The 17538-nt window shown below is 38.8% G+C and overlaps 3 protein-coding genes across 3 annotated transcripts; all 3 read left to right on the top strand.

The window, feature by feature from the left end:
• The first annotated feature begins 906 nt into the window (after window positions 1-906).
• Window positions 907-5736, top strand: LOC133706544 (MICOS complex subunit MIC10-like). The gene is made up of 3 exons (XM_062132084.1): window positions 907-1150; window positions 2704-2852; window positions 5473-5736. Exons 1-3 carry the CDS (start codon window positions 1018-1020, stop codon window positions 5485-5487), a joined length of 297 nt encoding a protein of 98 aa, XP_061988068.1. The 5' UTR covers window positions 907-1017; the 3' UTR covers window positions 5488-5736.
• A 566-nt stretch (window positions 5737-6302) lies between these two features.
• Window positions 6303-9660, top strand: LOC133746413 (G-type lectin S-receptor-like serine/threonine-protein kinase At5g35370). Its single transcript, XM_062174600.1, has one exon. It carries the CDS (start codon window positions 6670-6672, stop codon window positions 9178-9180), a length of 2511 nt encoding a protein of 836 aa, XP_062030584.1. The 5' UTR covers window positions 6303-6669; the 3' UTR covers window positions 9181-9660.
• A 1016-nt stretch (window positions 9661-10676) lies between these two features.
• LOC133707343 (G-type lectin S-receptor-like serine/threonine-protein kinase At5g35370) lies at window positions 10677-13052 on the top strand. The gene has a single exon (XM_062132895.1). It carries the CDS (start codon window positions 10794-10796, stop codon window positions 12708-12710), a length of 1917 nt encoding a protein of 638 aa, XP_061988879.1. The 5' UTR covers window positions 10677-10793; the 3' UTR covers window positions 12711-13052.
• The last annotated feature ends 4486 nt before the right edge of the window (window positions 13053-17538 follow it).

A 17538-nucleotide genomic window follows, 5' to 3' on the forward strand; every position in this document is an offset into this window, starting at 1 on the left:
ACCCCTAGACAAGCCTTTGATTTTATAAATCAAAATCGTTTTACCTTTATAGATGTGTTTGATTTTGGTTGAGTTGTTATATCAATAAAATGATAAACATATGAATTTGTAATAGCACAAGTGCACAACAGAAATATAGCGTACCTTTCTACAAAGTTACCATTTGGTGCTTGAATTCATGGGGAATTGATAGTTAAATTAAAAACTATTTAATTTTCCTGAACTAGCCTTAAGATCGTTATAGGCAAATAAGGATCTTTCCCACAATGTTGTTGTCCTTAGGATTTGGAACGTTTGAGGTAAGAAGAGTGCCTTGAGGCACTTTTGCAATGTAGCAGCAGTTTGGCAAACTTGCCTTTCCAAGTTGTCAAGAGACTTGTACCATGCTTCTGGATCTGCGCCTTGGTCTCTTGCATGAATGAACTAGTTATGCTATCTATCTCTTTAAGCATATCTTCTTAAGACTTAATTGAAATTTGTTTAGGCGGATTTTGTTGGTATGTTCGTATGTCTATTGCCTAGGCCCTTGTTGGGAAAACACATTCTCATTGTGTTCCATCTCAAATTCGGATGATCTTTCTAAGGTCATACTTCGGCTCTTGTTGCGCTATGTAATTCACATGCTCCTCTGAAAAAGAACTTACTGAATAAATTTATTTTTTTTATTTTATTTTAAAAAATCTAAAATGCAATGTCTTGTCATGTTACACATTTGATTCACAAAACTCGATACAAAATTACACATACTTAGTATGTAAAATATACATTTTAAAATAATAACTGGACTTTATAATCAGGCGACTGAATAAGCATTCTGGAAAAGCAGTCTGCACTAAACAATTTGCCCCAAAAAGAAGAAAAGAAAAAAATAAAAAAGAAGAAAAAAAGAAAAGAAAAGAAAAGAAGCATAAACGGACCCTAGTCACGTTACGCAAGTACGCAACCCCCAAAATCAGAAATCGAGCGAAAGCCAGAAGAAACAAACCCTCGCACTCAGACTCTCTCAAGGAGGAGGCAATGGCCGATAACCGAGAAATCCTGCCGCCGCAGTACGACGTCAACGCCAAATGGGACGCCTGTATCGATCTCACCGTCCGTCGCTTCGTCTACTCTACCCTCGGCGGAGCCGTCGGCGGTCTTCTTCTCTTCAGTCAGTTCTCCCTCTCTTTTATGTCCGCTTAGGTTTTCTACTGGTTTTGTTTGGCTTCTGTGGAAATTGTAGATAATCATATATACATATTCTCGAAGATTCCTGTGCCATTTGCTGACAATGCAATTTTTGTTTGGAAGAATAGAATAGATTTAGGTTGAAGGATTCGATAGGAAACACAATCCTCCTCTCTGAATCTCAAAACGAAAATCAAGCTATTGATATACTTTTAAATAATTCAATCTCTTACTGTTGAAATTTAGCATTACAACTAATCTAGTAGTCACTAAGTTAGAGAGTACATATGCCAATGGAAGTGTTGTTCATGTCTTTTTCTTCACTCTGGGGTTGCATTTATATTTTGTCTTCCTATCTTGGTTTGCATTTATATTTGTGTTCTTAAATCTTGGTTTGCATTATATTTTGTGTTGCTGTGTTTTTTAAAACTGGAGATTTGAGAATTACGTGTATGGGATTGTATTTAGTGTTTACTACATATGTCGCCTTTTAGTAAGCCTTCTTTAACTAAGCAACTTTTGATTATTGGCATAAGGTGTAGAACTCATATGGCCTTTCTTCTTACTTAGTTAAATGGTGGATTTTATTTCCTGGCGGGCTAACTAATACTAACTTGAAAAACATTGGCAGCTCTATGGGAAAGTAATCAGTCTAAAACTGTTAACACTTAACAATAAGATTGAATGAGATTTTTCGTAGAATATCTTTTGCTGGGAATTTAAAAGCCCTAGATGTTAGTAGCTAGTATTCTCAGCAAAATATGGTAGCATTGGTCATTGCTCCAAATATCCAGCCCCTTTGAACCTTTTAATGTAAAAAAAGAATAAAATGACGGGCAACTGAGGATGCAGGTAAGCACCTTAACCTGACTTCTTATATCTTACACCCCTAATCTTTGTTTCTTTGTAATTTTTGGTTTTGCATGTTGTAATCAATGTATTGTGATATGCCTTATTTTGATGACACAGTGCATTGCCATTATTTGTATCCAAGCATGTATTTGCAATGCTTGCATTACAATTTCCTTTTACTTCTGAATCTGAGTATCTCTTTGGTTCATTCATTCATTGGTCCAGATCATTATGCGAATGAAAATTGATATTTTTTAACTATATATTTTTCACACTCTTGTATTGGTAAACATGTTGAGTTGCGAATAGCTTACCCATTGTCTTTCGCCTTTGCTTTTGAAACCACTGGATTGAACTAATTGATTCATAGTTGAGTTCTACACTTATGTTGAGTCTTCATCCTGTTACATGCCTGTCAACAAGACATTGTAGAATTTATTATCACTGGACAATCTGAATTCATGAGAAATGGACATTTTCGTGTATCTGATATTGGTATCTGACTTCATATGTCATAGTTTATAATCTATGATGGATAAAACAACTTTCTCATAGTTATTTTGTTTCCCCCTGTTTAGTGGACTGTTGAAGTCATTGAGGCTTTATGTTATATTTGATCTACTTTTTGTGCATAAGTATATGCTTTAAATTCTTGAATTAATATATTTTAATGTTTCACACTAGGGAGTCCTGTGACTCGCTGGGCTGCTGTAGCCTTTGGTGCTGGATTGGGCATTGGATCTGCATACACAGATTGTTCTCGTTTATTTGAGGGATCTCCTGCAACTGCAAAGTTGGCATCTCATAAGATTGTTGAGACTCCTGCTCCTCAGGTAAAAGTGACATTTTTTTTTTAGTAAGTCAATCTGTTTGAATTTTTGCTGATAATTCCCATTGTTTCCTAGCATAGGAAAATCATGTCTAGACTCTAGAGTCCAGCTTTTAGAAACATCTTGTATATCGGGTTTGATGATTTAGCTATTTTTAAGAATCCTATCGAATATCAGGGCTAATTAGAGTCATATGGGATTTTCTGGGGAAAGTTATTTGTTGCCGCTTGTGTTTATCCTTTCTTTAGGAAATTATCTATGTATACAATCCTATCAAAAAGTTAACCATGCAGTGGACCATTTTTTATTGGTAAGCAGGGGCTTGACAATTTGGTAGTAGTTGCTTTTGGTAAGGAGCAAGTTTTGGTAAGAAGCAAGTAGTTGGTTTCGCAGACTAAAAACATTAGTTGTGAAACGTCTGATCTCAGTTTAAGAATCTTTAACAAGAAATGAATGGCAAGTGGAAGGATAAGCACTTGTGTAGAAAAAACCTTTGTGATGGCTTAAAACTACAGTTTAAATTAGTGCGAACCTTGCTGTTTAATCGTTTGAACCAAATGTATCTGTTCCTAGGGGAAAGACTTTTAAATTTTTTTACTACCTTTCTTCTCTGGGTCCAGTGCTTCTGCTAGTAATGGAGAACAGAGGTGTGCTTATGAATACGTCAAGAATGGATGAAATGATAGAGAAATAAAAAAGTTATCTTTAGTTATTTGGATTTGCTGGAGTCTACTAGCTAACTGTTGTGATTTCATGTGTCTTCTAGATATTTCATCAGGGTGCATGCTTTTTAAATTGGGTCATGATTTATCGTTCCTAAGCCATCTTCTGTGAGTCATTGTTGTTTAGACGTTTAGGATTCCTAGAATCATTAATATGGCCCATTTTGATGTTGATCAGTTTCTATAGCTTATATAGCTCTATAAAAGATCCTATATGTTCATTTGAAAATTAGAATGAAAGAGATTGATTGTGTTTTATTTCAATCAGTTACCCGTCGAATGATTAGCAAGAAGTCTTGGTGTGATTCCATTAAAGCTTCTGGTGTGATTCCAGATCTCGTATTCTTTCTTATTTTCTTATTTTCCCTTCTTTTCTAGATCTTTTACCATAGGCTACCCTTTGTTGTTCTACATCAGCTTGACAACAAGAGGTCACTCTTCCCTTCCCTTCATAATGTTTTGTAGTTAGTATGTGGAGACTCCTTTTTGCATAAGTTTTCCCCAACTCGACCTCTTCCCTATCCCTTGTTGCATAATGCTCTGTGGTGGTATAGCGCTCACCTATCCTTTGTCTTAGAAACTTAACTTCCCTTGTATCTTGAGTTTGTATCGTACTTTCTTGTATATCTTTTGTGGAACTTAGTTAAAGATCAGTGCCACCTGCACTTTCAGTCCATCACTAATTATCTGGAAGGCCAAGTACCTCTAAGGTATAATTTCTTGCTACGGTTGTTGATTGAAGGAAAGTGGATATGTGCGAGGTTCTTCATCTGAAATGGTCTTTTATTGCTGTGTGTGTCTCCACAGTGATGTATTCTGTGCAAAAGGGGCGACAAAAGAATATTGACACCCTCGTCCTTCAGTGTCCAGTGGTGTAGAGTTTATGGTATAAGCTTTTTAAGGTTACTTGGTTGAGTTGGGTTATGACATATTCTCTTTTTTTTTTTTTTTCCTTTTTTTGGAGAGCTTAGGGACCTTGTGTTAGCAACTGTCCGTGACAAATTTGTTTGAAACTGAGGAAAACATTATAGAATTGATAACAAGAGGTGTTTTAAAGCGTGGATTTTATCAGCTTAGGAGGCAAAGTGAGACATTTGCTAATGTTCAGGACAAGTTGTTGTAATAAAGTCAAGTTATTTGAATGAAATTCTTGTGTTTAGTTGTAAAGTAAATTGTAGTGACAGTTCATAAACTTTTTCACAGTTGCACTTTGGGACCCTGTAAAAAAAAAAAAAAGTTCTTAAGAGTCTACTCATTTTTCAGAATTTGGTAGGAATAGTCCAGGTCGGCGAATTTGTTACAGCTTCAGTCGATCCAGGGCAGTTTTAAACAATTCCACTCAGCATTTACCAGTCCTACCCACTCTGCAATTCCACTCATCGAGTAAACAAAATCCATAACTACTAAAGGGGACAGATTTCTTAGGTTAACAAAGTGCGCCTAGGGTTGAAACTGTTGAGATATAGGCTTTGAGATCAGGAAATTGACTAATTTAGGATGTTGGGGGGTAACTGCTGTATGGATTTGTTGAGATTGCCCCCAAACTAGACAGAAGTTGTAATGCAGTTGCTGTTTTAGAACATATACGATAAGAACTAAGATTTTTTCATGGCCAAGTGCAACTTGGGGAAAAGTTTACGGACGATTGCTACAATTGACTCTTTATACTGTAAGAGTTATTCAAGAATGTCATGAAAACTATGTATACCACAAATACATTTTGCTTCTTTTCTATCAATTAAGGATGGTCCAGTGAATTAAGTGCATGATTGTTGGGGTTTATAGTATTTGAAACTTTTCAGGTCTTCTGAGTTGATTTTAAGTTCATATTGTTGTGCACTCATATACATGAGAGGTCATTATGCAGCGTAAGTTATTAAATGTAGTTTTCTTGTTTTCAGGATGGACAGGATTGAGGTTATGCTAGTGAAGCTAACACACTTTTGGGATTTAAACCAGAGTGTTCCTTTTGAGATTGTTGGTTGTTTCTTCGCCTGCAATGGATTTGAATATGTAGTAAAAGTACTGTTGTTGTTGGACAAAGATTCAACCTGATCTACTTTGAGACTTGATATATAAAATTATCACCTTTTGTCTTGTAACCCTGTCATTGAGTTGAACTTGGACTTGGAAAAAGAGGAAAACAAATAATTGCTTTTCTGTGACCTCAGAAATTTTGCATTTTAGCAAGAAGCTTGGTGATTAAGCAAAAGGTAACTTGCCAGAATTATGTTTGGCAGAGCCATTTGCACTGTCGTTTATATGCAATTTGAAATCGTTTATAAGCCATTTGCAATGGATACCATTTGCACTGTAGTTTATAAGCCATTTGCAATGTTTGGTTATATAACCTATTTGCAATGTGCTTTATATAGAAATGTTGTTCCTGTTTCTTTTCTTCTTTTCTTTTTCTCCCAAGTGGCCTGGAATCAACAAATTCTAGTTTCACTTGGGTTCTATTGGTAATTTTCGCTAGCAAACTATGTATACAGAAGTCTTGATTAATTGATCTCAAGGTATTAAAAACTGATTTTGATGCAGATGTTTGATATCAAAAGTTCAGTGTAAGAAAAAAGTTAGGAAATGTGAGAAAATGGTGAATGTTGATAGATATGTGTCATTAGAAACGTCATAGGGTTTAGGGTGTAAAACCTAATGATTTATTAGCGGATAAAGAAATATTCACAGAACGGACTTATATGTAAATGTCAACGGTTTGAAAATGTAGAAATATTGCAATAGCTACTGGTAGAACTTTACATCAATAATGGAGATAAGGAGGAAAAAAGCACAAGTATTTGGCGAGTGGATGAAAAGGGTGGACAACTAGTTCTTGTAGTCAAGAGCCTGATCATTTTATATTGACCAGTCTTTATCTAGTACCTCTCTGAACTTCTACTATACTCTTTTTGGTACTACTTTTCATTATCGCTCAAAGTTGAAGACTACCAGAGTTTCTAGTGCATGGACTTGAAGACCAAGTTTTAGACAAAGTCTCACCTAGGTTGTTGAAAATGGACTAGAAACTGTAGCTGACACTCCCCTCATTCATCATGTATTTGAATGCTGAAACACAACTCATTCACTAACCATTTGCCATGGATTTGTTGTATGCATTGTGCTCGTCTTTCGCTACCTTCAGCTTATGCTTTTTGCTCTTCCCAATTCTCACTGCCTCGAGCCCCATCCTTAATCACTCCATCACTCCAAACTTCACAGCCACAAATATGCAATTCGTTGATAATTCCGGTGCTTTCCTGGAGTCTCTGAATGGCACTTTCAGAGCCTCTATCAATACTCTAGAATCAATCCACTCGCATTTCTACTTCTCTGTCATCCATGTGGCCTCTAACACCATCATCTGGTCAGCCAACCGCAACACTCCCATTTCATATTCTGCTATGCTCTCACTCACCATCCATGGCCTTAGCATCACCGATGACTCGAATAGAGTTGTATGGTCCACACCCTCATTCAACTCTAATATTGCTGCTCTCCAGCTTCTAGAAACCGGGAACCTCATCTTGGTTGATGCACAAAATGTCTCTCTCTGGAACAGTTTTGATTCTCCGACAGATACTCTGATCATTGGACAAAGATTGTATGTTGGTACATCATTGAATGGTGCTGTGGGAAACAATAACTTATCTGTGGATGATTACAGGCTTGCAGTTACCAGTAAGGATTTGGTTCTGAAATGGAAGGGTCAAACTTATTGGAAACTATCCATGGAAACCAAAGCTTTCAAGAATTCAGATACACCAGTGTCCTATATGGAAATGAATAGGACTGGTTTGTATTTGTTTGGGGCTGATGGCTCAGAGGTTGTATTTCAAGTTTTCTTGGAAACCTCAGATACAAAGATTGCGAGGTTGGGATATGAAGGGGTTTTCAGCATCAGTAGCTTCATAGGAAACAAGTGGGTGCAGGACTTTGTAAAGCCAGTTGATATCTGCCGACGTCCATTTACTTGTGGAAAACTGGGATTCTGCTCGAATGAGAATCCGACTTGTATATGTCCAACAGGTTTCCATAATGATGCTCAGGAGAATGATGCTTGTGTGCCAATAGAAGACACCATCTCTTTGCCTTCTTCATGTAATGAAAGTGGAAATGCCGGTAAGTTCAATTCCTCAACTGTTTATTTGGAACTGCAAAAAGGCATGGACTATTTTGGTAATCGTTTCAACCAGCCTGTGAACCATGTGATGAATTTATCACTATGTCAAGATGTATGCTCACAAAACTGTTCTTGCCTAGGCATTTTCCATGAAAATTCTTCTGGTTCTTGTTATCTTCTCGAATACGATTTAGGTTCCCTCATGCCTATGACCTTTGGTGAGGAAGGTCTATTAGGGTACATTAAGGCTATCTCAACTGTGTCTGTAATCCCTGATGAGAATAAGAAACATGGTTTAGCAGTATCAAGTTTGGCGGTGATAATAACCTTTTCAGGGTTCGTGTTAACCACCATGCTGGTCATGATCATAATATGGTTGAGAAAGAAAAGGTATGATAGAATGACCTTTGGACGTTTGAATTCATTCTCAACAGCAGATCTTGAGGTGGTCTCCATCCCAGGTTTGCCAGTAAGATTTAGTTATGAAGAGCTTGTTGCTGCAACTGAAAATTTTAATAATCAAATTGGCAGTGGTGGATTTGGTACCGTGTATAAGGGCATTATAGCAGACAAGACTGTAGTGGCAGTGAAGAAGATCAGTAGTTTGGGAGTCCGAGGGAAGATGGAATTTTGCAACGAGACTGCTTCAATTGGAAACATCCACCATGTCAATCTTGTCAAGTTAAGAGGTTTCTGCATCCATGGGAAGCAGTGCTTTCTAGTTTATGAGTATATGAATAGAGGTTCACTGGAGAAGATTCTTTTTGGGAATGAGTCTAATGATCCTGTCTTAGAATGGCAAAAGAGATACGAAATAGCGCTTGGAATGGCACGGGGTCTTGCTTACTTGCACAGTGGATGTCAACAGAAGATCATCCACTGCGACATTAAGCCAGAAAACATTCTTTTGCATTCTGATTTTCAAGTCAAAATATCAGATTTTGGGCTAGCCAAGCTGCTAAGCCATGAAAATTCCAAACTATTGACGACACTGAGTGGAACTCGGGGCTATCTTGCACCTGAATGGCTCACTAGTCATGGAATCACTGACAAAACTGATGTATATAGCTATGGAATGGTTTTACTGGAACTGGTTAGGGGAAGAAGAAATTGCTTGTTTCAGTGCAGCAGTACTGAAAGTGATGTCAGTGAAGGAAATGGACCATCTTTCATTTCAACCAGTTGGGACCTTGGGATGGTGTATTTCCCTCTACTTGCACTAGAAATGCATAAGCAAAGAAGATATATGGAACTAGCCGACCCGAGGCTAGAGGGTCGGGTGAGGATTGAGGAGGTAGAGACGCTAGTGAGGGTAGCGTTAAGTTGTCTACATATAGTTCCAACACTAAGGCCAAGTATGACTAATGTGGTTGCTATGTTGGAAGGAAGATTACATATAGGGGAGCCTAGGGTTGAGGCACTAGAGTTCTTGCGATTGTATGGTGGGAAAACCACTGGGACATCCAGATTACTCACAAGGATCGGTTAAGCAGAATAAGTTTCTTGTACCTACCAGCAATTATATACCATTGATTGTAATGTGAATAGTAGTTTAGTACATTTGTAGCTCTTCAAAGCATAGTTCTTTTATAGGAGGTTATTTGCTGCATGCTTTACATGTAATTATTTCCGCTGTTAATAAGCTGTGTAAATAGAGATTTATAGCAGGCACTTTCGTCAGTAATCTCAAGTTTGAAATTTGACTTGCTTAATAAATGAACAGATGCTGATGCTTAATCTGTTCATTTAGAACTTCGCTTAAATCGGCAAAAGTCTTAGGCTATGTCCGAAGATAGTCATTTGTTACTAAATGAACAGATGCTATGTCTGCGAGTTCGTGTGTTTGCTTGCCTAAATTTATTGTTAAAACTTACTCATCTGGTACATTGTTTTGTATCCTTGATTTTTTTGTTTTTGGTTGATAGTTTCCCTCTGGCGGTTTGCTCTAATTGCTTGTCAATTATTTGAACCTCTGCCCCCAAAACTAAGGTATTTATATTAGATATTGTAAGTACAAGTTCAGAGTCACAACTCTCCATCTAGAATAATGTGGAGCACAAGTTCAGAATTACAATCAAGGCCAAGTCAAATTTATTCAGGTCTTGTTTGTCTTGAAATGAAATTGAGTCCATTACTCACAATTTTTTTCTTTCTTCTTTTCAATATTCGTGAACTATTGTAGTGTACAAAAAAATTAGTTGACTAGTCTTTGATGAACTTTTCTGTCTTTAACTTGATAGCTAAAACTAGGAGAGGCAGTAAGTATTGACTAGTCTTCTTATTCAAACAAAAAGATTGATCATAATTTCAATCATTTGACTCATATGTATCGAAGTCCTCTATTCTCAGTCAATGGAATCATAGCTCTGTAGAAAATTGTTGGAGGGACTGAAACTCAACACCCCTGCTTCATCAAGTTTCATGTCTTTGAAAGCTAGCCGAAACATAATTCATTTTTTAACCAAATAGTTCTGGCAATGGATTCTTTTTCTTTGTCCACCTTCATCTTATGTTATGCACTCCTCCCATTTCTTTCTTTTTCACAGACATCTCCTCCCTTTTCTCAGTCCATCTTTCCACCCTTCAATGCCAGCCATTCCCATTACAATGATAATTCTGACACTTTCTTGGTCTCTACTAATGGCACTTACAAAGCTTCACTCACTAAGCCATACTCAACATTTTCTGCTTTCTATTTGTGTATCATCCATAAGGCCTCTAACACCATCATCTGGTCAGCCAACCGCAACATGCCCATTTCAGTAACTTCTAGCCTCTTGTTCACCATCAATGGCCTTAGCATCACTGATGACTCGAACAAGGTTGTATGGTCCACACCCTTACTCAACTCTCCGGTTGCTGCTCTCCAGCTTTTAGAAACCGGGAACCTCATCTTGGTTGATGCAGAAAATGTGTCTCTGTGGCAGAGTTTTGATTATCCAACAGATACGCTTGTCATAGGACAGCGTTTGTATGTTGGTAAATCATTAGTCAGTGCTGTTTCAGAGAGTAACTCCTCTGAGGGTGGTTATACTCTTGCCGTAACCAGTGAGGATATGGTGCTGCAATGGAAGGCCGGGCCAGACTTATGCGAAATTATCCATGGATACAGAAGCTTACAAGAACTCAAATACCCCCGTGTCTTATATGGAAATGAACAGTACTGGTTTGCATTTGGTTGGGGGTGATGGCTTGCAGGTGGTTGTTCAAGTTCTTTTGGTACCATCAGATACAAAGATTGCCAAGTTGGGAAATGAAGGGGTTTTCAGAATCAACAACATGGATGTCAACAATATGGTGGCGGATTTTGCAATGCCAGTAGATACTTGCCAAGTTCCATTCACATGTGGAAAAATGGGATTATGCATGAATCAGACGTGTATATGCCCTTCAGGTTTTTCCCTCAAGGAATTGAATAACAATGGTTGTGTGCCAAAACAAGTCTTAGAAGAGACAATCTCTTTGCCTTCTGCTTGTACTGCAAGAGGTAATGTTAGTGAATTCAATTCCTCGACTTTTTATGTGGAAATGCAAAATGGTATAGATTACTTTGTTAATCATTTCACTGAGCCTGTTAAGTATGGAGTGACCTTATCGCTATGTCAGAATCTATGCTCACAAAATTGTTCTTGCCCCGGCATTTTCCATAAAAATTCATCTGGTTCTTGTTATCTTCTTGATTACAATTTGGGTTCCTTCGTGTTAAACTCTGATGCTCAGGGAGGTCCATTAGGGTACATAAAGGCTTTCCTAAACGTTTCGACTGAGCATAAGAAACATAGTTTTCCAATGTCAGCTTTGGTGGTGATCATAATGTTGTCGGGGTTGTTCATGATAATCACCATGGTGGTCCTAGTAATTATATGGTTGAGAAAGAAAAGGCCTACTGGAGTAAATTTAGACAGATGGGATTCATCTTCATCAGCAGAGCTGGAGATGATCTCTATTCCGGGTTTGCCCAGGAGGTTTAATAATGAAGAGCTTGTAGCTGCAACAGAAAATTTTAAGAGCCAAATTGGCAGTGGAGGATTTGGTACAGTATATAAAGGTACTATACTAGACAATACTGTAGTGGCAGTGAAGAAAATAACGAGTTTGGGAGACCGAGGGAAGATGGAATTTTGCGCAGAGACAGCAACAATTGGAAGCATCCACCATGTCAATCTGGTTAAGTTGAGAGGTTTCTGCATCCATGGGAGACAATGCTTTCTTGTTTATGAGTATATGAACAGAGGTTCATTGGAGAAGATCCTTTTTGGTAATGGCCCGGTTTTAGAATGGCCAAAAAGGTATGAAATAGCACTTGGAATGGCAAGAGGACTTGCTTACTTGCACAGCGGATGTGAACCCAAGATCATCCACTGTGACATCAAACCGGAGAACATTCTTTTACATGATGATTTGCAAGTCAAGATAGCAGATTTTGGGCTTGCCAAGCTGTTATATGATGAGAAATCCAAACTATTGACGACATTGAGAGGAACTCGGGGCTACCTTGCACCTGAATGGCTAACTAGCTGTGGAATCACAGACAAAACTGATGTGTACAGCTACGGTATGGTTTTACTTGAACTTGTGAGGGGAAGTAGAAATTGTTTGTTTCAGAGCAGTGGGAATGAAAATGGTGAAGGAAATGGATCGTCATTCTCTTCTACCAATTCGGAACTCCAAGTAATATATTTCCCTCCAATTGCATTAGAAATGCATAAGCTAAAGAGATACATGGAACTAACAGACCCGAGGTTAGAGGGTCATGTGAAGAGTGAGGAAGTTGAGAAGCTAGTGAAGGTAGCCTTGTGTTGTGTGCATGTAGTGCCAACACTGAGGCCAAGTATGAGCAATGTGGTTGCTATGTTGGAAGGCAGATTACCAGTAGGGGAGCCCAGGATTGAGGCACTTGAATTTTTACAGTTCTATGGTGGAAAATTAAACGAGGCATCCAGAAAGCTTAGAGGGAGGGGTTCAGTAGAAGAAGAAGAAGTTCTTTCTCTTATGGCAGAGGAACTTACATACCTCTGATTGCAGCGAAAATCCAAGCTGTGTTCGAGTCAGATTTTTATTTTATTATTATTTTTTATATATATTTTTAGACAGAACTGTTGTTGGAGGTAAATTTCTTGTTGCTTAATTATGTAATAATTTTCTCATTGAAGGAGCTGTCTTCGTTTTCAGAATTAAGGTGATTTGTTCATTGAAGTCGATTCAACAAATTTATCGCTTAGTTTCTGAAGTTAGACAGGAGTCAGACAACTTAATTAAGGTGTTGTGTCCATGAAAGAGGGTCATATTTCATTTCACCATCTGTGTTAATATGTACTCATTTGATGTTGTTCTGATGTGTGCTATACTGCTTGATGTCTTCCCTCTGCTTGTTTGTTCTCATTTATTTATATATGTTCTGTGTTACTATGCACTACTTATTCTCTATTTATTGTCATTGTTGTGGTGTGTAAAATGAATGGTAGATTGTAGCCTGGGAGATATATAATTGATACATGCTGTGTGCCTCAGAATATTACATGTGTGATTTATCTCAGAGGTTCCTGATGACTTATTAGGTACAGCAGTTATCTGTTAGAAGCTACCGCTTTATGTTCTTACATGTCAAAATGCTACAAGAATTGGGTATTTTTGTTCTGTAGCAGACAACATAATCTGTTTAGTCTATAAGATTTTCTTTTCTGTTCATCTGCAATCTTTAGCTTTGCTCTGTTACTTATGAAAGACTGAGACTTCACACTTTGGATAATCAGAAATTGGAATAATGATGGATGCCCTCATAGTTCCAAAACTAACTGGATTTCTTTCTTACATTTGAAAGAAAATTAATATGGCTGATGTTATTTTCTGTTGTAGTTGGCATAAGATTGTATAAAAGCATTGTGAACTTTCGCAGGATATGCAGGTGGCTGGCTTTGTTGTACTTGCCACATGACTCACATAGAGCGAGTCTTATCCCCAAAGGCTCAAATCAAAATGAACTAATACCTGAAGAGCCCTATGAATTATGCAGACAGATGGTAATATTTCCTGCCCCTAGCCTCCTTCGCAATTATGAAATCTTGCCTGTAATTTTTGAAACAAAATCACCGTTTTTCTTGTATTTATGAGTTCCTAAGGTTAGTACGTACTTATTTTAGTATCAGCGTGGTTGCAGATTGATCTGGAAATTAAGCTAGAATTCTTGTCTTCTCCTTCATTGATGTGACAGTTGAATACAAACAATACTTTGATTGAGTAAAAATTGATACTCGCTCGGACCATATAATGCAAAATTTTCTGGCAATAATCCTGTATGATTTTAGCAGGTTATCATGCCACTCCTTATGGTTTTTATTGTGGCAACCTTTTGCTCTTCTCCATGCCTCAAATGTGTTTTCCTTTGGTTTAGTTTAATGGAGTAGCCTGGATTATCTTGTAAATTTAATTTTGGTACTTCTTGATTTATACAACCAGCATTGATGTTAATGTTGAAGGAATATTGTTTTAGTGTGCCTTATCAAACTAGGAGTAGCAATAGGAGAGAAAGTTCTAGATTTCCCAATCCTACACGGATTGGTATTCCTTGTAACATTAGAACTAGTACTTTGTAATCCCTATATATAGGGCTCCTATTCTCAATAATAATACATATCTCTCTACAATTCTCTCTCGAATACCAATATACTTAAACACGTTATCAGCACGAAGGACGATCACGTGGCAAGGAGCGGCGCAAGGAGCGGAACCCTAAGAATAAGGGACACAACGGACGTTCTGGTCCATATAACCGCCCTACAAAGGAAGGTACTCGTCAGAATGAAGGACGATCACGTGGCAATACATGGCAACGTGGGAGAGGAGGCTGTGGGGCTCCAGGACATGGAGGAACCACCCAGGGCCGTGGGAATGGCGCCAACTCCTATGGGGGACGCCACCCAAGTGCAAACAATGCACCTCAATTAAAGGGAGGAAATCACAATGACATGTGTCATCGATGTGGATCTAGTGAGCACTGGTTCAAACAATGCAAAGCAAGCAAACAATTGGCTGCGCATTACAAGGCATTTAGAGACTTCAGAGAGCATGAAGCCAATTTTGCCGAAAATATAGAAGAAGATGGTGATGATGCCAACGTCAATCTCACCATAGCGGACTTCAAATCTGACAAAGAATTGCACAAGGATGCTGCAGATTTTGATTAGTATAGTCCTTTACTTTTCCAAGAATTATGTAATGGCAATTATGCCTTAAATCAATAAAATGACTTATTGTATTAACTTTTTCCCTCTAGGCGTACTCAAGAGTACTTGTGATGTCTAGGCAAGGTTTGATATGAGAGAACGGTTTTAAAAGTGAGCAACGCTCCACCAAAATCTCGCCTTACCTTACCTGGTCACAACTAAATTGAAATTACCGAACGGATTGAGTGACTACGATTTGTCTACAGTTTGATTTTTATATTGGATTAGATTTTGGTCAAGAAACTTTGATGTAATCATTGGCTATTATTAATAAAGTATCGATTGATTTTTCGAACTTTATTACTTACAAGATGTAAGTGCCAATGATTTTCATGTGGAAACACATTGTGAGAATGAACAAGAGTTCCTTTGCATCACCTCTAATGACTACGGACATAAACGAGTCTTAGAGAAACTTATGTGTCGCTCTAGTGGGTTGTATGCAACCACTATTCGAGTCATTGAATCCAACCATGTCATGAGAAATGATTTATGGGATTCCGACACATATAGGCTTTGGCACGACCGTTTGGGACACCCAGGTCGTGACATGATGATCCGTATATTAAAGACTTCACACGGACATCCCTTTTTCCGAACGAAAGGAAGTAAAACTCGAAATTTGGATCAAGGAGGAGCACCTGCGCCTCACGGCGCCTTCCCCCTTCAAGTCCGGCCACCACTAGCCGGCGCCATCCCCCTGCGGCTCAAGGGTGGCTTTGACGCCACCTCTGCTCCCCTGACTCCAATTTCTACTTCAAAAGTCAATTGTGACTTCATGGCTCAACCAAAATCCTCATTGGTTATTTCTAAAGCCCATTATTCGTTCTGCAAAGCCTGCTCTTTAGCAAAGTTAGGATCGAGACCATCCTATGCAAAGGACACTAAAGAAAATATACCATTCTTGCAAAGAATCCAAGGTGATGTTTGTGGACCTATTCAACCACCATGCGGACCATTTAGATATTTTATGGTGTTGGTTGATGCATCGACACGCTGGTCACATGTCATGCTATTGTCCACAAGGAACGCTGCATTTGCTAAACTCCTAGCACAAATAATTAAGTTACGGGCTCACCACCCTGATCATCCTATTAAGTCTATAAGATTAGACAATGCTGGAGAGTTTACATCAAAGACTTTTGATGATTATTGCATGTCCATTGGGATTGATGTTGAACATCCTGTTCCTCATGTTCACACCCAAAATGGTCTCGCAGAAGCCGCCATTAAACGACTACAAATGGTCGCTAGGGCATTGGTAATGCGCACCAATCTCCCTATTTCTGCTTGGGGCTATGCAATATTGCATGCAGCTGTGCTTATTCGTCTGAGACCCACTGCCACTCAACCCTTCTCTGCGTCCCAGATGGTTACTGGGTATGAGCCTGATGTCTCACACTTACGCATCTTTGGGTGTGCAGTTTATGTGCCTATTGCGCCTCCACAGCGCACCAAAATGGGTCCTCAACGACGATTAGGCATTTATGTTGGATATGATTCTCCAACGATTATCCGCTACATAGAACCCTTGACAGGCGATCTCTTTACCGCTAGATTTGCGGATTGTCACTTCGATGAGACAGTCTTCCCGTCGTTAGGGGGAGATAAGAACATCAATGTTCAACAGGAACGACAAGAATTGTCGTGGTCTGTCCCCACTCTGTCTCATCTTGATCCCCGAACTGCACAGTCCGAAATTGAAGTGCGGAGAATCCTCGATCTTCAGAACGTAGCAGAATCGATGCCTGATGCGTTTTCTGATATCGCTAAAGTGACGAGATCACACATACCTGCTGCAAACGTGCCTGCAAGGATTGATGTCCCTAAAAGTAGAGGACATGACGCCAACTCAAGAATGCATGAGCATGGCGCCAACGTCCCATCTCTCAATGATGGTGACGTTTTGGCTAGGCCCACGGCTCCTGCCAGGAAGCGCGGGAGGCCCATAGGTTCGATGGATTCTCGCCCAAGAAAGAAAGCGAGTTTGGCACAAAATAATCCATTAATCATCGATGTGAATAATCCATCTCATGAGAATATTCCGGATTATGGTTATGTCCAAGAGACATCATTGGGGGACGCTCCAATGTCAGAACCAACTCCAGAGAATAGAGAGATCTCCATAAATTACACTAGTGTACATGAGATGATGGATAGAAATTCTATGGCGATTGATGATGCATTCGCATATCATATTGCAAAAGGAATTATAGAATATGATGATATCGAACCTCGCTCTCTTGAAGAATGTCAACGAAGAGCAGATTGGCCTAAATGGAAAGATGCGATCCAGGTTGAATTGGATTCACTAACAAAGAGACAGGTATTTGGGCCTGTAACGCAGACACCCCCAAGTGTAAAGCCTGTTGGCCATAAATGGGTCTTTGTTAGAAAGCGTAATGAGAAAAATGAGGTAGTAAGATATAAAGCCCGCCTTGTGGCGCAAGGTTTCTCACAACGCCTTGGAATCGACTACGAGGAGACATATTCTCCCGTAATGGACGTTATAACGTTCCGCTACCTTGTCAGTTTGGTAGTTTCCGAAAAACTTGACATGCAGCTTATGGATGTGGTTACAGCATATCTCTATGGGGATCTAGATTCAGAGATATATATGAAGG

Source organism: Rosa rugosa, chromosome 4 (genome assembly GCF_958449725.1).
Source record: "Rosa rugosa chromosome 4, drRosRugo1.1, whole genome shotgun sequence".
Taxonomy (NCBI): domain Eukaryota; kingdom Viridiplantae; phylum Streptophyta; class Magnoliopsida; order Rosales; family Rosaceae; genus Rosa; species Rosa rugosa.

What these genes read in the sequence shown, in the direction of transcription:
- LOC133706544 (XM_062132084.1), top strand. Translation starts at nt 1,018, where the DNA reads ATGGCCGATAACCGAGAAATCCTGCCGCCGCAGTACGACGTCAACGCC. An exon ending in CGGCGGTCTTCTTCTCTTCA is followed by an intron (nt 1,151 to 2,703) that starts GTCAGTTCTCCC and finishes GTTTCACACTAG; the next exon opens with GGAGTCCTGTGACTCGCTGG.
- LOC133746413 (XM_062174600.1), top strand. Translation starts at nt 6,670, where the DNA reads ATGGATTTGTTGTATGCATTGTGCTCGTCTTTCGCTACCTTCAGCTTA.
- LOC133707343 (XM_062132895.1), top strand. Translation starts at nt 10,794, where the DNA reads ATGGATACAGAAGCTTACAAGAACTCAAATACCCCCGTGTCTTATATG.